This window comes from Amblyraja radiata, chromosome 41, assembly GCF_010909765.2.
Source record: "Amblyraja radiata isolate CabotCenter1 chromosome 41, sAmbRad1.1.pri, whole genome shotgun sequence".
NCBI classification, from domain to species: domain Eukaryota; kingdom Metazoa; phylum Chordata; class Chondrichthyes; order Rajiformes; family Rajidae; genus Amblyraja; species Amblyraja radiata.
This window is the reverse complement of record NC_045996.1, coordinates 15,128,345-15,146,496: the sequence shown is the minus strand read 5'-3', so window position 1 is coordinate 15,146,496 and position 18,152 is coordinate 15,128,345. Positions and strand designations below refer to the sequence as shown.

General features: G+C 42.1%; 2 protein-coding genes across 3 annotated transcripts in view; one reads left to right on the top strand and one right to left on the bottom strand.

Moving 5' to 3' along the window:
* meiosin (meiosis initiator) overlaps positions 1 to 6,856 on the bottom strand; it is a 54,193-nt gene extending 47,337 nt beyond the window's left edge. For both annotated transcript variants that reach the window (XM_033014312.1, XM_033014313.1), the window contains exons 1-3: positions 6,817 to 6,856; positions 3,101 to 3,178; positions 1,461 to 1,591 (exon numbers count right to left, since the gene is read on the bottom strand). In XM_033014312.1, the coding sequence (XP_032870203.1) occupies positions 1,461 to 1,591; positions 3,101 to 3,151 (182 nt within the window). In that variant the 5' untranslated portion in view covers positions 3,152 to 3,178; positions 6,817 to 6,856. The remainder of the gene's footprint in view (positions 1 to 1,460; positions 1,592 to 3,100; positions 3,179 to 6,816) is intronic.
* Positions 6,857 to 14,517: 7,661 nt separating this feature from the next.
* eml2 (EMAP like 2) overlaps positions 14,518 to 18,152 on the top strand; it is a 75,733-nt gene continuing 72,098 nt past the window's right edge. Inside the window, exon 1 of the mRNA XM_033014520.1 lies at positions 14,518 to 14,923. Coding sequence (XP_032870411.1) covers positions 14,857 to 14,923 — 67 coding nt within the window. The 5' untranslated portion in view covers positions 14,518 to 14,856. The remainder of the gene's footprint in view (positions 14,924 to 18,152) is intronic.

Sequence of the window (18,152 nt, the reverse complement as noted above, 5' to 3'; positions counted from 1 at the left end):
CAAGTCAAGTTTATTCGCCACATACACATACGAGAAGTGCAGTGGAAATGAAAAGTGGCAATGTTCGCGGACTTTGTGCAAAAAGACAAACAAACAAACAAACTACAAACAGAATGGAACAGAATCACATTTACTTTTACATATTAAATATTGTGGGCGGAAGGAAAAAGGGAAAAAACACCAATTTAAAAAAAACACAGGCTAATAGTTACCAAACCTCTTTTGGTATGCACCATTGCGGAGAAATTATCTCTCTCTCTAGGCCCAAATATGCATTCTACACTGATTAAGATCCCAAACACTTTTACCATTGTGCCCCGTTCTAAATGACAAGCAACCTCTTAGGAGAGAGCGGGTCTACCACCATTTTGAAAAGGTGACTGTTAATCTCAATGGAATGCATCTTGGCACTCTTTATGTATTTGTGACAAATTTGTGAGTGTGTTTATGCAATAGGCATGTAGGCGTTATCCTATATTTTTAATCTTGCAAGTTGCTGGAAAAGCTCTGTATCTTCATATGACTTTTAGATGTTGTATAGCAATAATTACATATGAATGTTGCTATGTTTTCAGCAACCCTACATCAGCTTTGAGAAAATATTGTCTTACCTCTCAGTTCTTTGGGAGATTCATATAATATCTATATTTGTATTCCCATTGTATTTACCACAGGAGAATGCATGTTCACATTTGATAAAATCGCAGAAAATTAATTCCAGTAAGTAAAGTCCCCTTCTATGCTTATTAATTGTTATTGGTTACCAGTGAATTAGAAGAAAGGTTAGTGGGGAAATGGACCAAATGGCTCCGTTCTATGTCGCAAGGAAATATGAATATGGAAATACTCCAGCCCAGAAACAGAACAATTAATATATGGAGTTCGATTCCACAAGTAAAATCATTGTTGGCGATTAATTAAAAAAAATAACGGGATAAGGAGGACTGGATCGCCTCAGCGCAGAGGGAGAACAAGGAGGGAAGAGACAAAGACTTAAGACTTTTGTCTCCATCACAGTGAGGAGGTGCCTGGTGAACTCACTGTGGTGGATGTTAAATTTGTGTTTATTGTGTGTTTTGTTATTTTATTATATGTATGACTGCAAGGCAACGAAATGTTGTTCAGACTGAAAGGTCTGAATGACAATGAAGTTTCCAAGATCCAAGATATTCAGGAGTTACATTGTTGGATTCGTCATTTACCAAGTCACAGATGGCTAATGGTCCTTACCTGTTCAAAAGTGTGTATTTTTTATTTCAGATTTTCAGCATCTGCAAGTTTTTGCTTTTCTCTTGCTGTAGACCTGCACATGGAAATTGTTTTTATTCTTATCCCAAATTTTGAGGCAAACTGCAGTTGTCGGGGCAAATCCTCCATGTCATATTTTGCTGTTGGTTCTCACATTAATAAACAGATAATTTTCACACACCTTCCAGTAAGTTTCAGTTTCATTATTTTACCTTTGCTTGCGACGATGCTGCAGTGGAGATAGTTTAATTTTCTGGCTGTCTGGAGTTAAAAGTTCTTTATAATTCACAGTCAGAATATCTCTCCTTGATGGGATCTCCACATTTTGCTCAAAACTCCAATCCTGCAGCAGGATAGGAAACAAAATCGTTCTTTACAAGTAGCAATAATAAAAGTAGGAATCATAGTTTTAAGATATAGACAATAGACAATAGGTGCAGGAGCAGGCCATTCGGCCCTTCAAGCCAGCACCGCCATTCAATGTGATCATGGCTGATCACTGCACTAATATAGAGAAGACTTAGGGGAAGGAATACAAATAAATGATAATGCTGGCAAACAGCATCAAGCTTGTAAAACCGCCAAATGAGAGGCAATGGGTTTACAGGGAAAAGTCATTCTTCTTCTTTTCGTGTCTTTGAAGCTGGTTGGTTATATGACAGTTTCCCATTCCTTTACACAGTCCTTTGCATTTTTATTGAACACTGCAAGATCCTTTGGGCTGCACTGGTTGGGTAGTAGGGGGCAGACAAGGCAGTGCTGCATTGTATGGTCCTCTTCTCCACATTCACAGGTGGTTTGGCCAGTTTCATAGCCCCATCTGGCCATGGCAGCTTTTGATCGCCCTGTTCCTGTTCTCAGGCAGTTGAGCGTCTTCCACTGGACCCATGGTGCTTCTGAGCCCGGAGGGAGGGCTTCAGAAGGAGGGATACCCATGTCAGTAGGAGGGGGGTCGTCCTCAAGCCTTTTTGTCCATAGTTGGAGTCTGGTTTCTTCCCGTGATGCTATTAGGGGCTGGACATGGCTGAGAAAGCTTCTCCTGGACTTCAGCCGTTGGGCCGGGGGTACACGTCCGTAGAGGAGGTAGCGTTCATCACTGGTGGCCTTGGTCATCTCGACTCGGCTGGTGACTTCCCGTCTCACATCAGCAGGGGCAATGCCAGCGAGGAGGTGCAGGTTGTTTATGTTGGTGGGCTTCAAGCAGCCAGTGATTGAGCGGCAGGGAAAAGTCATGCAAACCAGAAAGGTCTCAGGTTTGGATGGTAGATGTTCAAACAGGCAGCTCACCACTACCTTCTCAAGGGCAATTGTGGATAAAGGGCTTGGACTGGCCGAGTCTTTAATGTACACATCCCATTAAAGAATGTAACAGAGGAGGTAAGTTCCACAGATTTGTAGATCTGAGAAATATCCACAAGGACTGCTTTTATAAAAAAAAAGCTGAAGTAGTCTGGGCGCACACACCACATTTGGCAATACAACAAGCCAAATAAATCACTGACTTTTGAGATCATCCCTCTTCTATCCCACAATAGGATCTGTATACAGTAACAAAGGTTTTGATTGAAAGCATTCAAGAAGGAACTGCAAATACTGGAAAATCGAAGGTACACAAAAAAGCTGGAGAAACTCAGCGGGTGCAGCAGCATCTATGGAGCGAAGGAAATAGGCGACGTTTCGGGCCGAAACTTTGCCTATTTATTTCGCTCCATAGATGCTGCTGCACCCGCTGAGTTTCTCCAGCTTTTTTGTGTACCTTTGATTGAAAGCATCCAGGTTTGGACTAAGAGACAATTTTATGACTCTTAATTTGAATATAATTATGTAAGTGAGAGTGGCAAGGTGTACTTACCTCCACTTCACGTTTAACTTGAATTAAGGAGGACATTATTCTCAAAAGCATTCCTTTCTTTCTCTCTCATTAAAGATCCTGTAAAGATAAAATAAACTTCAGTCCCTCCTTCTCCATTTACTTTACTTTCCATGCATTTAGTCACAGGTTTAAAAAATGGGTCAACTCATCCCTGGGATTAGGTGTTGGCTGTGCAACTCACGGAGTCCGCTCTGCTGTTCAATTGTGCTACAGATACCAGCCAAGTCTACATCTCTGGACGACTCCAAGCCCAACACTGTTCAAGAAGTTTAATATCATTAAGGAAAATTCAAGATTCAAGATTCAAGAGAGTTTATTGTCATGTGTCCCAGATAGGACAATGAAATTCTTGCTTTGCTTCAGCACAACAGAATATAATAGGCATTGACTACAAAACAGATCAGTGTGACCATATACCAATGTATATATATATATATATATATTCATTGGTATATATATATATATATATATATATTCATTGGTATATATATATATATATATATATATATTCATTGGTATATATATATATATATATATATATATTCATTGGTATATATATATATATACACACACACACAAATAAGTAGATAAATATTCATTGGTATATATATATATATATATATATATATATATTCATTGGTATATGTATATATATATATATATATACACACACACACATAAATAAGTAGATAAAGTGCAACGAGCTATTAATGTTCAGAGTTTTGTTTGAGTTGAGTTTAATAATGGCTGTGGGGAAACAGCTATTCCTGAACCTGGACGTTGCAGTTTTAAGGCTCCTGTACCTTCTACCTGAAGGCAGCAGGGAGATGAGTGTGTGGCCAGGATGGTGTGGATCGTTGATTATGCCGGCTGCCTTTTTGAGGCAGCGACTGCGATAGATCACCTCGATGGTGGGGAGGTCAGAGCAGATGATGGACTGGGCAGTGGTTACAACTATTTGCAGTCTTTTCCGCTCCAGGGCACTCAAGTTGCCGAACCAAGCCACGATGCAACCGGTCAGCATGCTCGCTACTGTTCACCTGTAGAAGTCCGAGAGAGAGTCCTCCTTGACAAATTAAGCAGATCACCCCTTAATCTACAATTCAGTCTTGCCCCATAGTTCAGAATATGGTACAATTCTAAAGATTTTCAGAATCGCACAGCACAGAAAACCCCCCTTTGGTCTGCTTTTGAGAACTAGTCCTATTTACCACCACGTGGTTTGAAGCCTCCTCTGTCTTGGCATTCAAGTACTTATCTAGATACTTTTCTAAAGACGAGTGTCTCTCCCACCACCTTGCAACCCCTCAAATGTAACGAGTTTCCTTTCTTTTAAAAACTTCCCTCGCGTTGACAAAGTGCTTTTTCTCAGATCCCCTTCAAACATCTTATCCTAAACCTATGGACTTGAGTTTTAGATTGTTCCATTATGAAAAATAAAAGTTACCCAGCACATTTTTAGATTAAAGGTACACAAAATTGCTGGAGGAACTCAGCGGGTGCAGCAGCATCTATGGAGCGAAGGAAATAGGCGACGTTTCGGGCCGAAACCCTTCTTCAGATTAGTTCAGCTTTAGATACAACATGAAAACAGGCCCTTCAGCACAGAATTATTAATCACGCATTCACATTTTATGTACAGTATCCTACTTTCTCACCCACTCCCAACACACTAGGGGGCAATTTACAGAGGCCAATTAATCTACAAACCCGAGTGTCTTTGGGATGTCAGAGGAAACCCCACATGTTCACAGGGAGAACATGCAAAATCTACACAAATAGCACCGGAGGCCAGGATCGAACCTGGGTCTCTGGCACTGGGAGGCAGCAACTCTACCAGCCACACTACTTTGCTGCCCTTGTAATTATTTTCACCTATATCAGTTGCCTTCTTAGTTTAGGAATAATTTGTCTGAAGTCAGAAGAACGGTCTCGAACCAAAACGTCACCCATTCCTTCTCTCCAGAGATGCTGCCTGTCCCGTGCCTTACTTCAGCAATTTGTCTACCTCCTTTAAACTTTGCCTCTCTCATCTTAAAAGAAATGCTCCCTAGTCTTTGACATTTGACCATTTAAAAATGAAATGGTTCTCCAATATGTTACTAGCTTAAAAAACCCGAATCAAATCACTCCACAGGTATCAACATTCCAATCCATTGTACTGTAATGTATCCAACCCATTGCATTCCAGCTGATGTCTACACACGGATTGTTTCCGACGACAGATTCTAGAATCGGGCATCACACAGAGTTCCGTACTCCTTGCAATGAGCATCAAGCCAGACACAAAAAACTAAAGATTATAGAGGGTCTTTGCAAAAAACTGCAGAAGTTGGAATCTTGAGCAAAACACAAAGTGCTGGAAGAACTCAGGGGGTTAGGTAGCTTCTGTGGAGGGCGATGGACAGGCAACATTTCTGGTCAAGACCCTTCTTGAAGATACCAATATGCATATCACAATGAAGTTGCCTTAAGGTCATAAGTGATAGGAGTAGAATTAAGCCATTCGCCCATCAAGTCTACTCCACCATTCAGTCTTGGCTGATCTATCTCGCCCTCCTAACCCCATTCTCCTGCCTTCTCCCCATAACCCCTAAAACTCATACTAATCAAGAATCTACCTATCTAAGAGATGCTGCCTGTCCCACTGAGTCACTCCAGCATTTTGTGTCTTTTTTCCCCAGCTGTTAACCTCACGTTGACCTCCATTACTAATTTAACCCAATGGAACACCTCCAGCAGCTGAGAGCAAGTCGTGGCTTCATTACATGTTACAAAGCTATTCTCTGCTATGGATAGAACAATAAATATATTCAATTTACAAAGACTACATGTCAAACTGTTCTTCGCACTGCCTCATCAGCCCCCTCCTTCGGCCCAACTAATCCTTCAAGCCCCTCTCTTCTGCCCTGCCAACCCCCCTTCTCTTGCCCTGTCAGCCCCCCCTTCTCTAGCCCTGCCCAGCTAACCCCTTCTCCTGCCTTGCTAACCCCTTCTCCTTCCCTGCCAGCCCCCCTTCTCCTGCCCTACCAACCCCCTTCTCCTGCCCTGCCATCCCTTCTCCTGCCCTGCCAACCCCCTTCTCCTGCCCTGCCATCCCTTCTCCTGCCCTACCATCTCTTCTCCTGCCCTGCCATCCACCCTTCTCCTGCCCTGCCATCCCTTCTCCTGCCCTACCATCTCTTCTCCTTCCCTGCCAGCCCCCCTTCTCCTGCCCTGCCATCCCTTCTCCTGCCCTACCATCTCTTCTCCTGCCCTACCATCTCTTCTCCTGCCCTGCCAACCCCCTTCTCCTTCCCTGCCAACCCCCTTCTCCTGCCCTACCAACCACCCCTCTCCTGCCCTGCCATCCCTTCACAGTTTAAGGATAAGGGGGAAATCTTTTAGGACCAAGATGAGAAAAACATTTTTCACACAGAGAGTGGTGAATCTCTGGAATTCTCTGCCACAGAAGGTAGTTGAGGCCAGTTCATTGGCTATATTTAAGAGGGAGTTAGATGTGGCCCTTGTGGCTAAAGGGATCAGGGGGTATGGAGAGAAGGCAGGTACAGGATACTGAGTTGGATGATCAGCCATGATCATATTGAATGGCGGTGCAGGCTCGAAGGGCCGAATGGCCTACTCCTGCACCTATTGTCTATGTTTCTATCCCTTCCCCTGTCAGCCACTCTTTACCAAAGATCTTTGCTCTTTACCTCAGCTCCCTCTATGACAGTGCGCTCCATTTAAAAGGCGGGTCACGTGATCCCACTCCCCCCGCCCCGCCCCTGGCTGAAACTCGGTCACGTGCTCCCCCCCCGCCCCCGCCCCCCCCCCCCCCCCCCCCCCCCGGGGTGCGCATGCGCGCCGCCGCCGGGCCGTTGGGTTTCGAACCACCCCGCCGCCTCGCGCCGCCGCCCGGCCTGCCATTGGTCGGCGGCCCCGGGAGCAGAGCGCGGTGATTGGCTCACTGTTGCTAGGTGGAGGGAAAGGGTCGCCGTGGGCCGGAGAACCAACATTCCCCTCACACCATCAGTGGATGGTGTCCCGTGTGGAGGTGGGGTGCTGCCGCTGCTGCTGCTAAAGTTACATCTGCTGCTGCTAAAGTTACATCTGCTGCTGCTGAAGAAGAAGAAGCTAAACCTGCTGCTGAAGAAGAATAATAATAAGAAGAAAAGCTAAACCTGCTGCTGCTAAAGTTGAAGAAGAAGAAGAAGAAGAAGAAGAAAAAGAAGAAGAAAAAGTAGAAGAAAAAGAAAAAGAAAAAGAAGAATAAAAAGAAGAAAAAAAGAAGAAGAAGAAAGAAGAAGAAGAAAAGAAGAAGAAAAGAAGAAGAAAAAGAAGAAGAAAAAAGAAGAAAACCTGCTGCTGAAGAAGAATAATAATAAAGAAAAGCTAAACCTGCTGCTGCTAAAGTTAAACCTGCTGCTGAAGAAGAAGAAGAAGTATAAGCTAACCCTGCTGCAAACTCCCCCCCCCCCCCCCCCAGAAACTATTAACAGGGTTAATATACACATTCCTTGAAATTCTGTGTTAAAAATCCCCAGTCTCAAATAACTCCAAGTCCTCCCTCCACCACCTCCAGTTTAAATTCCGTTTGGATTATTTTGGAGGACCAAGAAACCAAGAAACTTGATCCATCTAATTTCTCCAGCACTTTTGTCCACCCTCGATTTTCCAGCATCTGCAGTTCCTTCTTAAACACTTAATCTCTTTTGAATTAGTTACATAATTCCAAAGAGAGTAACATAGAGCTCTGAGGGCTAGGCACAGAGTGCTGGAGTAACTCAGCGGGTCAGGCAGCATCTCTGGAGAGAAGGATTGGGTGACATTTTGGTTCGAGGCAATTAGGTCTCCCAAATTCGCTAGAATTTAGAAGATTGAGGGGGGATCTTATAGAAACTTACAAAATTCTTAAGGGGTTGGACAGACTAGATGCAGGAAGATTGTTCCCGATGTTGGGGAAGTCCAGAACAAGAGGTCACAGTTTAAGGATAAGGGGGAAATCTTTTAGGACCGAGATGAGGAAAACATTTTTTCACACAGAGAGTGGTGAATCTGTGGAATTCTCTGCCACAGAAGGTAGTTGAGGCCAGTTCATTGGCTATATTTAAGAGGGAGTTAGATGTGGCCCTTGTGGCTAAAGGGATCAGGGGGTATGGAGAGAAGGCAGGTACAGGATACTGAGTTGGATGATCAGCCATGATGATATTGAATGGCGATGCAGGCTCGAAGGGCCGAATGGCCTACTCCTACACCTATTTTCTATGTATCTATGTATGTAACACCAAAGATAGTAACTCAATGGGTCAGGCAGCATCTCTGGAGAGAAGGAATGGGTGACATTTCTGGTTCAAGGCAATTAGGTCTCCCATTCCTTCTCTCCAGAGATGCTGCCTGTCCCGCTAAGTTACTCCAGCTTTTTGTGTCTATCTTAGGTATGAACCAGCATCTGCATGTCAAGACCCTTCTTCAGACTCTTAGGGCCAGCAGAATCAAGGCTTATGGGGAGAAGGCAGGAAAGGGGTACTGATTGTGGATGATCAGCCATGATCACATTGAATGGCTCGAAGGCCAAATGGCCGACTCCTGCACCTTCTCTCTATGTATCTATGCATCTAACTGTCCCTGAATCTGGAGGTGTGTGTTTTCACACTTCTGTACACATTTGCAGGTGTGACCTGAACCCTTTAAGTCTACTTTTGTTAAATTTTGTTAAATATGAGATAGATACAAAAAGCTGGAGTAACTCAGTAGGTCAGACAGCATCTCTGGACAAAAGGAATAGGTTACCTATTCAAGACCCTTCTTCGGACTCAAATAACTTAAACTCTTAAAAAATCAAGATAGCTTTTTCTCAAATCTAATCTTGGTGATTTTCAGAACAGCAATAAAATAATTATTTGCCACAGGCGGCTGTGGAGGCCAAGTCAGTGGATATTATTAAGGCAGAGATAGATAGATTCTTAGTTAGTACAGGTGTCAGGGGGTTATGGGGAGAAGGCAGGAGAATGGGGTTAGGAGGGAGAGATAGATCAGCCATGATTGAATGGAGGAGTAGACTTGATGGGCCGAATGGTGCTTCTAATTCTGCTCCTATTGCTTACGACCTTATGATGTGAGTGTAGGAAGGAACTGCAGATGCTGGTTTACACTGAAGAGAGACACAAATGCTGGAGTAACTCAGCGGGACAGGCAGCATCTCTGGAGAAAAAGATTAGGTGACGTTTTGGGCTGAGACCCTTCAGACTGAGAGTCAAAGGAGAGGGAAACTCGAGATATGTTAGACAAAAATGCTGGAGAAACTCAGCGGGTGCAGCAGCATCTATGGAGCGAAGGAAATGGGCAACGTTTCGGGCCGAAACCCTTCTTCAGACTCAAGATATGGAAGGGTAAGGTGTGAAAACGACAGATTTTTTGTGTCTATCTTTGGTTTAAACCAGCATATGCAGTTCCTTCCTACACAGATCAAAGCAGATGATGATCAAGGAGATGTAGATTGGTTCTTTGGTACACAAAATGCTGGAGAAACTCAGCGGGTGCAGCAGCATCTATGGAGTGAAGGAAATAGGCCACGTTTCGGGCCGAAACCCTTCTTCAAACGTCGCCTATTTCCTTCACTCCATAGATGCTGCTGCACCCGCTGAGTTTCTCCAGCATTTTTGTGTACCTTCGATCTTCCAGCATCTGCAGTTCCTTCTTGAACAATAGATTGGTTCTTTGTTGGGTGAGGGGAAGGTGACAAAGAGGCGTACAGTCAGGAACATTAATCAGGAGGACAGTGAAACTAGTCGAAATATGAGGTGCTGTTCCTCCTATTAATAATAATAATAATAATAATGTTCCACCTCCAGACGATAAAATAAGAATATTTTCCATGTTTAAAATTAAGAAAACTTCATCTTATAAAATGGATTGACACCCAGTCTGGGATCTATGATGTGGGTTGATGAAAATATTATTTTTTGCAACTAATTAATTAATTGTATCAATGGTCCCAAGCCTTTTTTATTTGCCGTACTTGATAGAGATAGGATTTTTTAATTTCCCACTCGCCTTTTTATATTTAAAATATTGAATAAATACACTTCCCTTCTACCTTTGTCATGAAATTCATGTTTCAAAACCTAGCTGGTAAGTAAATCTGAACTGAAAATGAAATGTGCTGGAAACACTTTATAGGGCATGGATGAGTTGGGCCGAAGGGCCTGTTCTTTTTTTATTTTTATTTTATATTTTATTTTTATTAGAAGTACAGTAAATTACAATAATACACATCAGATATATCTTATTACATTTGTTGTACCACTTCGTTTTTCGAGCTTTAAAAAAGATAGAAATAAAAGAAGTAAGGAAAGTGAGCAAGAATCGTGAAGGTGCAGGAAAGTGTTGGGAAAAGAAAGCCCCTTAGGGAAGAAGTTAGAGAAGGAAGTAAAGAAAGGAAATAAGACCCTAGAAAGAAAAAGGAAAAACAATCGCTCTATTGTAACACAAAACTCGCAAAAAAAAGGATATACCAACCGTGTTTAAAAAAATATATATATTTTATACCAGATCCTGGTACCATTTATATTTTAAATTACTATTGCACCTTATGCTTGTAATAGTTCCATAAATGCAGACCACGTCTTTTGGAAGTGGTCTGCTTTGCCTGCTAGGAGGAGTCTCATCTCTTCCAAGTGTAGTGTTTCGAACATGTTTGAAATCCACATTTTTATTGTTGGTATTGGAGCATTTTTCCAAAATTTGAGTATAAGCTTTTTTCCCATTATTAGCCCGTAATTAAGTAAGTTCTTTTGAAACATGTTTAATTCGGGGTTACCTTCCGATATTCCAAAAATGATCGATTCTGCTTTTGGTACAAGTTTTATTTTAAATAATTTTGTGAAGATTTCAAATATTTTGTTCCAAAATGTTTGGATTTTTATACAAAAAACAATAGAGTGCGCTATGGTAGCTTCTTGTGACTGACATTTATCACAAATGGGTGAGACATTGGGGAAAAGTTTATTTATTTTAGTTTTTGAATAATATAGTCTATGTAATGTTTTATATTGAATTAGAGTATGTCGTACGTTGATCGAGCATTTATGCACATATAGTAAGTATTTATCCCAGCTCTCTTTTGAAATTTTTATAGCTAGTTCTTGTTCCCTGTCTCTTCTAATACCATCAGTTGTAGGTATTTCTATATTTAAAATAATGTTGTATAAGTATGATATTAGATTTGCTGATTCAGCCTTTGTCTTCATGGCTTCATCCAATAAGTCTGGGGACATGTTATGATAGTCGTTTGTGTATTTTTTCAGATAGTCACGAATTTGAAGATATTTAAAATATTGATTATTTTTCAAATTATATTTCAGTTGTAATTGTTGAAATGATAATAATTTTCCTAATTCATACAAGTCTCCGAGCGTTTTAATTCCCATTCTTTCCCATTGTGTAAATGATTTATCTATAATTGAAGGTTTAAACGACGGGTTATTGACTATTGGCATTAAAAGAGATAGATTTCTTAATTTTAGATTCTCGAAGGGCCTGTTCTCAGCAGGTCAGGTGACGTGCATGGGAAAGGGGATATGTGGAACAGAGATGGCTAAAATCACAAAGACAACAATGATTCCCCTCCCATTCCCACATAATAATTTCAAAATGAATTAATTTCCTCCCGTATAAACCCTCTTTCCACCCCACGAGTGGAAAGGCTGCCTGGTATAATGTATGAGTTTGTGAACAGTACCAAATGTAACGCTAATGAATGTATGTATAGCCGCCGCGAATATCGGAAGAGTTTTTGCACTCTTAAACTTTAATTTTGGGAAAAAAATCTACCACAGCAGAAATTGCTGGAAGCATCAGCTGGTGAGACAACATCCAAGGGAAGGGAAACAGAGTAAATGTATCAGCTTAAAAACTGATCGCAGCAGTTTGTTGATTCTCAATCTTCCGGTAATATTTATTTTTGTTGCCTTTGTTTTATTCTTCCTACATCTCCCAAAGGTGCTAACTCTGTTAGGAGTCAAGTCTCATCACTGCACCTGTCTGGGACCTGATATTGAGTGTTGCCAGGCTTTAGACCGTGGGCACCACAGAACATGATCATTCTCATCATCAAGGTGTTCACATTCACACTTCCCAGCAGCAAGTCAATGCACAATAATGACTAGAAAAGGCACAAGCTGCTGATCCATGGATAATCAACATCACCACCTTGTCACCATTTGATAGATAAACAGTTAAAATGATTTGATTCGTTTTTTTAAACTCACTGGATTTTTCTCCTCCACACTATTCCTGGAGCCATTCATTTCTTTGCTAAAATACAAATATTTGTGTACATCACGAGTCAAGAAACAAGAATGGTGGCACAGCGGTAGAGTAGCTGGCTTACAACTCTCGAGCCCTGGGTTCGATCCTGACCACGGGTGCTGTCTGTATGGAGTTTGTACGTTCTCCCTGTGACTTGCATGTGTTTCCTCCGGGTACTCCAGTTTCCTCCCACACTCCAAAGACGTACAGGTTTGTAGGTTAATTAGCTTCAGTAAAAAATTGTAAATTGCCCCGAGTGTGTGTCGGATAGTATTAGTGTGTGAGGATGGCAGGTCGGTACAGACTAGGTGGGCAGAAGGGCCTGTTTCCATGCTGTATCCATTAACTAAACTTAACAAAAACTAAGAATGTTTAATTGTCATATGTAGCAACAACAGAACAATGAAAAATTTACTTGCATCTGTAACTAAACAAAGATTCAATAAAGTAATAACCATAATATAATATTGGTGCATAAAAATCCGAAAACTCCTTAGTGCAGCCAAAGACAGCTCATAGAAATTCTTGAGTAACTCAGCGGGTCGGGTAGAATCTCTGGAGGACATGGATAGGTGACACTTTGGGTCGGGACCCTTCTATAGACTATTCTTCTTATCGAGTCCACACACAAGATTAGAATTTGCTCAGCCAGGGCTGAACACGCTTCTCAGCATCTGCATACAATGGTGTCTGGCTTGTTGCTTCTTGTGCGTGGTGGTGGGGAAGATTGGTGGAAACAGGGCCGCGAATGAACGCTCTTTCCTTGACCCTTTCTCTAGGCTGATTGTTGTAGAGTGAAGAAAGCTGGAAGAGATGTGTTTCTGTGTGTGGGACAAAGCCTGGCCAGTGTTCCCCTCAATTACAATGTCTGAAGAAGGGACCTGTCCCGAAACTTCACCCATCCATGTTCCCCAGAGATACTGCCTGGCCCCTCTGAGTTACTCCAGCACTTTGTGTCTTTTTTGTAAACCACAATCTGCAGTTCCTTGTGTCTCCATAGAAGTTATTGTTGACCAACTGACACTTCAGTCAAGTATTTAAGAAGGAACTACAGATGCTGGAAAATCGAAGGTACACAAAAAAGCTGGAGAAACTCAGCGGGTGCAGCAGCATCTATGGAGCAAAGGATTTCCTTCGCTCGATAGATGCTGCTGCACCCGCTGAGTTTCTCCAGCTTTTTTGTGTAACTTCAGTCAAGTAGTGGCTTCAGTCAAGTAGATGGCTATTATCTGGCTATTTAACTGCAGGAGGTATCACCTTCATGCCTGAACCACTACAGCAAAAGTCATTGTCAAAAATGGAGAGCAGGAGCCCTATCTAATTCACGAGTCCTGTAGAAAACACCTCTGTTACTTTGTCACATTGCAGTGTGTTCGTGGAACCTTGCTGGTGAAGCAATGGGGGGAAAAGTTAGTCTGATTAACTCTGGGCAACTTTCTTCCCCCTAGTTCAGATTTTTATTTTGTAATGCTGACAGCATTATGGTGGTAGCCTGCCAAGTGGGGGAGGGGAAGGGAGGGGGTAGTTCCACATGTCAACAGCTTGATTTGGCTGAAACAAAAGCAGCAACAACAAAAAAATCAGCAGTAATCATTCACTCCCCCTTGCCCCAGTTCCTCAGTTCAATGGTTTATGTTGCCTCAGCACTGTTGCGCTCTGTAATAGTGACTGTTCACGTTCAATTTCAGCAAGGTTGTCACTATTTATAAATTAGGGACATCAACAAACACTAACAAACAAGAAAGCACGAAAGGAAATTAATGTTAATCACCACTGATTGTCGCTATCTGTTTCCTAATGATGAGACAATTACTCCAGATGATCTGGGTTTTGAATAGTTAACTCATGAAACCAGCCTCAAAATAAAAAAGGTTTGAGCCCGAACATTCAATGGGTTGAATGTTGTCATCAAATAGCATTTATCAAGCTACCCTGGTTTAATTCGATTTCATGCCTAGTTTATCAGCTATTTGGCTGTATATGAGGGGAGTGGAAATTCATTGGCTGATGGGAGGCAAAGTAAGGGATGAGCTTGTTAATAAATAAGCCTCAGATGGAAGTGTTGGACCAATAAACTCTCTATGATGGTCGAGAGGAATGAGAACTGGAGTTTGGGGAAGAGAAACACATCCTTTAGGTGTGCTGTAATAAGCCTATTTAAAAAGGAATAGCATTTAATAATTAATCCTCAATTGTGTTTTATTTAGGGGAATAAGGTAGGATTAATGCCTACAAAAAAGCAGTAGGAAATGCATCTACATGAATTTTTCAGTGCGAGAGACATCGAGGATTTTTTTTCTCCCCATTCAAAGGCATGTGAAGGAGCTGGAGTGAACTGGTTGCTATGGTAATGGGAGGCTGCAGAAGGAGAAAGTGAAATAAGGACGAAGAAAAGCTTTTGTTTGGGTATTTTCTTTTTGAAAAGATTGGAAGAAAAGGGGGGAATGGCGGATCGAATCCCTGGCTATGGCGGGCTGTATGACACCAGTTCCCTGCTGCAGTTTTGCACTGGTAAGTTCTTGTACTATGAGGCTTTCAGCTTTAGTGCAGGCCTATATGGCAGAAGCTAAATATAGATAGAGCTCTCCCTTGCAGCGGAATGGTTTGAAATGCATTACTGTTAAATTAATACCTTGCTTTAATCTCAATCTGCTTATGCTGCAGTAACTGAATGGTTGATTAAATATATATTTTAAATAAAAGCATTCTTATTTCACCTGATTTTTTATATCATCTTGCATACTTCACTACTGCTTGCCTATGGAGACTAGGATAGTTTAGGGGTATATATTGGCACACAACTACCTATTTTGCTGCTCTTTAAATTCCATGCATTTATGAGAAAGGTGCAGGGTTTGGACACACTAGTAGATATTGTGAATGATTATTCTGTTCTCATCCTAGATTGAAACTGGCGAAACCTGTACCCAGAGGGTGTTTCATTTTAGTCATTTGATGTGGAATCTCAGGCTGATTTTAGTATTATAGCAGCACCAATCTGATTGAGAACCAGCTTTTGTATCGTGTAGATTCATGAAAGTGTGTGGTTGTGAAAATGAATTGAATTTATTTTATAAAGGTGGCACTTTGTAGGAATTGTCTCTGTGTAACTATTGATCTATATGGGAGAGCTCACCAAGAATACACAGTGGAGTGTTTTAATCATTGCATTGAATTGTACCAACATTGTAATTGACAAAGTTACAGCCGTTACTCATTTGCAAAATATTTTGCAACTTTTTAGGTATCTCCTTTAATGCAATGTACTGAAAAGTTCTGTATCAATAATGCTATCATCTGGCTTTCTTTAAATCTGTTCCTTTTAAACTTTACAGCTCTCCAGTGAGCAAGTATGGATTAGTAGCTCGTGAATAGTACGTTGCTGATTTAAAATCTCTTTGCAGGCCATACTGTGTTTACTTCTCGTGTGCAACTGGTTTGCAATGTAGTTGAACTGATGGAACAATACGAGTGGTTTCTGACTTCCTTGAGCAGTCTTGAATTGTCAAGTATTTGATTTCAAGATAAGGTGTTCACTGTTATTTCCCCGCAGAGAGTATTGATGTGCCTGTGATATGTTCAGAAACGTTCACGTCTGTTACAATTGTGGATATTCACCCAAAATAAATGAGTGATTTTAATTTTGTCACGGTGTGACAGTCAAAGACTCGAGGCCATATTTTTAAGGTGAGAGGGGCAAAGTTGAAAGGAGATGTACAGGGCAGGTCATTTCTAATCGAGGGCGGTGGGTGCCTGGGGTGGTGGTGGAGGCAGATACGATAGTGAAATTTTGGAAGGTACATAGGTGTGGAGGGACGTGTATCATAGAAACATAGAATCACGTGGGATGAAATCAGGCAGATCAGATTAGTTTGGCTTGGCATCATGTTTGGCACAGATATTGTGGGCCGAATGGCCTGTTCCTGAATGGCCTAAGTTGAGCACATTTGGCTTTTTGATTTCTCTGCATCTTCTTATTTATGGCCTCTGGTCCCAGGAACCTTCCAATGCTTTTCCCTTTCAGCCTATGTTTGGTGTGGGATGCAAAGGGAACAAAAGTGGGAGACCTGTTGCAGGAAGGAACTGTAGTCACTGGTTTACACCGAAGATGATACAAAATGCTGGCGTCTTCTTCATGCGTGTGGCGTGCACAGCCTAAAGTTGTTGGTCAACTTGTTCTATTTGATCTTGTTTATGCACGTCGGGTTGATTGCATTAGTCGGAACGGGGTGGACCACGTGAAGGTTGCAATCTTCCACCCCAATGCTGGAGTAACTCAGCGGGACAGGCAGCATCTCTAGAGAGAAGGAATGGGTGACGTTTCGGGTCGAGACCCTTTCTTGCGAGACCTGCTCCATTTTTTTAATAAGTTAAACATTTGCAGCTAGTCTTTCAATAATTCTGGGCTACGGATGTGGCTCTCAGTCCGAGACTAGATGAATGTCAACTTCTCTAAGTTTTGTAACATAACGCACAAAAGAAGTTTCTTGCAACATTACGGCTGTGAGTTCTGTTTCGACAAATGTCAAGGATAGCAAAAATAGTATTTTTATTATTGGTGAATAATGTTCTAACTGTGGTAGGTTGATACAGTGGTGTATCAGAAGTTGTAACGTGGTTCATGTTCTTAAAAAGCATAAACACATGCTTTCAGTTTTTTTTAAAAGAAAAACCTAAAGAAAGCCATGAGTATCTCTATGAAATTATTCTTTCAGGAGCCATTAGCAAATGCACAAGTATCGAAGATAGACACAAAGTGCTGGAGTAACTCAGCAGGTCAGGCAGCATCTCTGGAGTCGGGTCAGAACTTATAGAAACTTATAAAAATTCTTAAGGGGTTGGACAGGCTAGATGCAGGAAGATTATTCCCGATGTTGGGGAAGTCCAGAACAAGGGGTCACAGTTTAAGGATAAGAGGGAAGTCTTTTAGGACCGAGATGAGAAAATCATTTTTTCAAGTTCAAGTTCAAGTGAGTTTATTGTCATGTGTCCCTGTATAGGACAATGAAATTCATTTCACGCAGAGAGTGGTGAATCTCTGGAATTCTCTGCCACAGAAGGTAGTTGAGGCCAGTTCATTGGCTATATTTAAGAGGGAGTTAGATGTGGCCCTTGTGGCTAAAGGGATCAGGGGGTATGGAGAGAAGGCAGGTACAGGATACTGAGTTGGATGATCAGCCATGATCATATTGAATCGCGGTGCAGGCTCGAAGGGCCGAATGGCCTCTACTCCTGCACCTATTTTCTATGTAACCCTTCTTCAGACTGAAAGTTGAGTGGAGGGAACTGCAAGTTGGGAGAAGTCCGGAACAAATCAGGGCCGTCAACAGATGACCAAGGAAGGGTGGAGCCCATAGTGGCCCATTGTTGGCTGGGGAAGAGGTGATAACGAAGGGATACACGGATGCGAACACAGGAACCAGTAGGACGACGAGGGTGGGAGACGGGGAATGCAAGGGTTACTTGAAATCGGAGGGATTAACATTCATTCCACTGGGTTGGAAGCCCTAGTGAAGCATGAGGTGCTGTTCCTCCAATTTGTGTGTGGCCTCACACTGACAGTGGAGAAGGCCAGCTCGGTACGGTCAGTTTGGGAATGAGAAGTGGAGTTAGTGTTTGGCAACCGTAGGCCAAGGTGGACTGAGCGTTAGTGACCAATTGTCCGGTCTGCGTTTGGTCTGGCCGATATATATAGGAGCCCACAATGGATGAGGTTGAAGGGGGGTGCAAGTGAACCGCT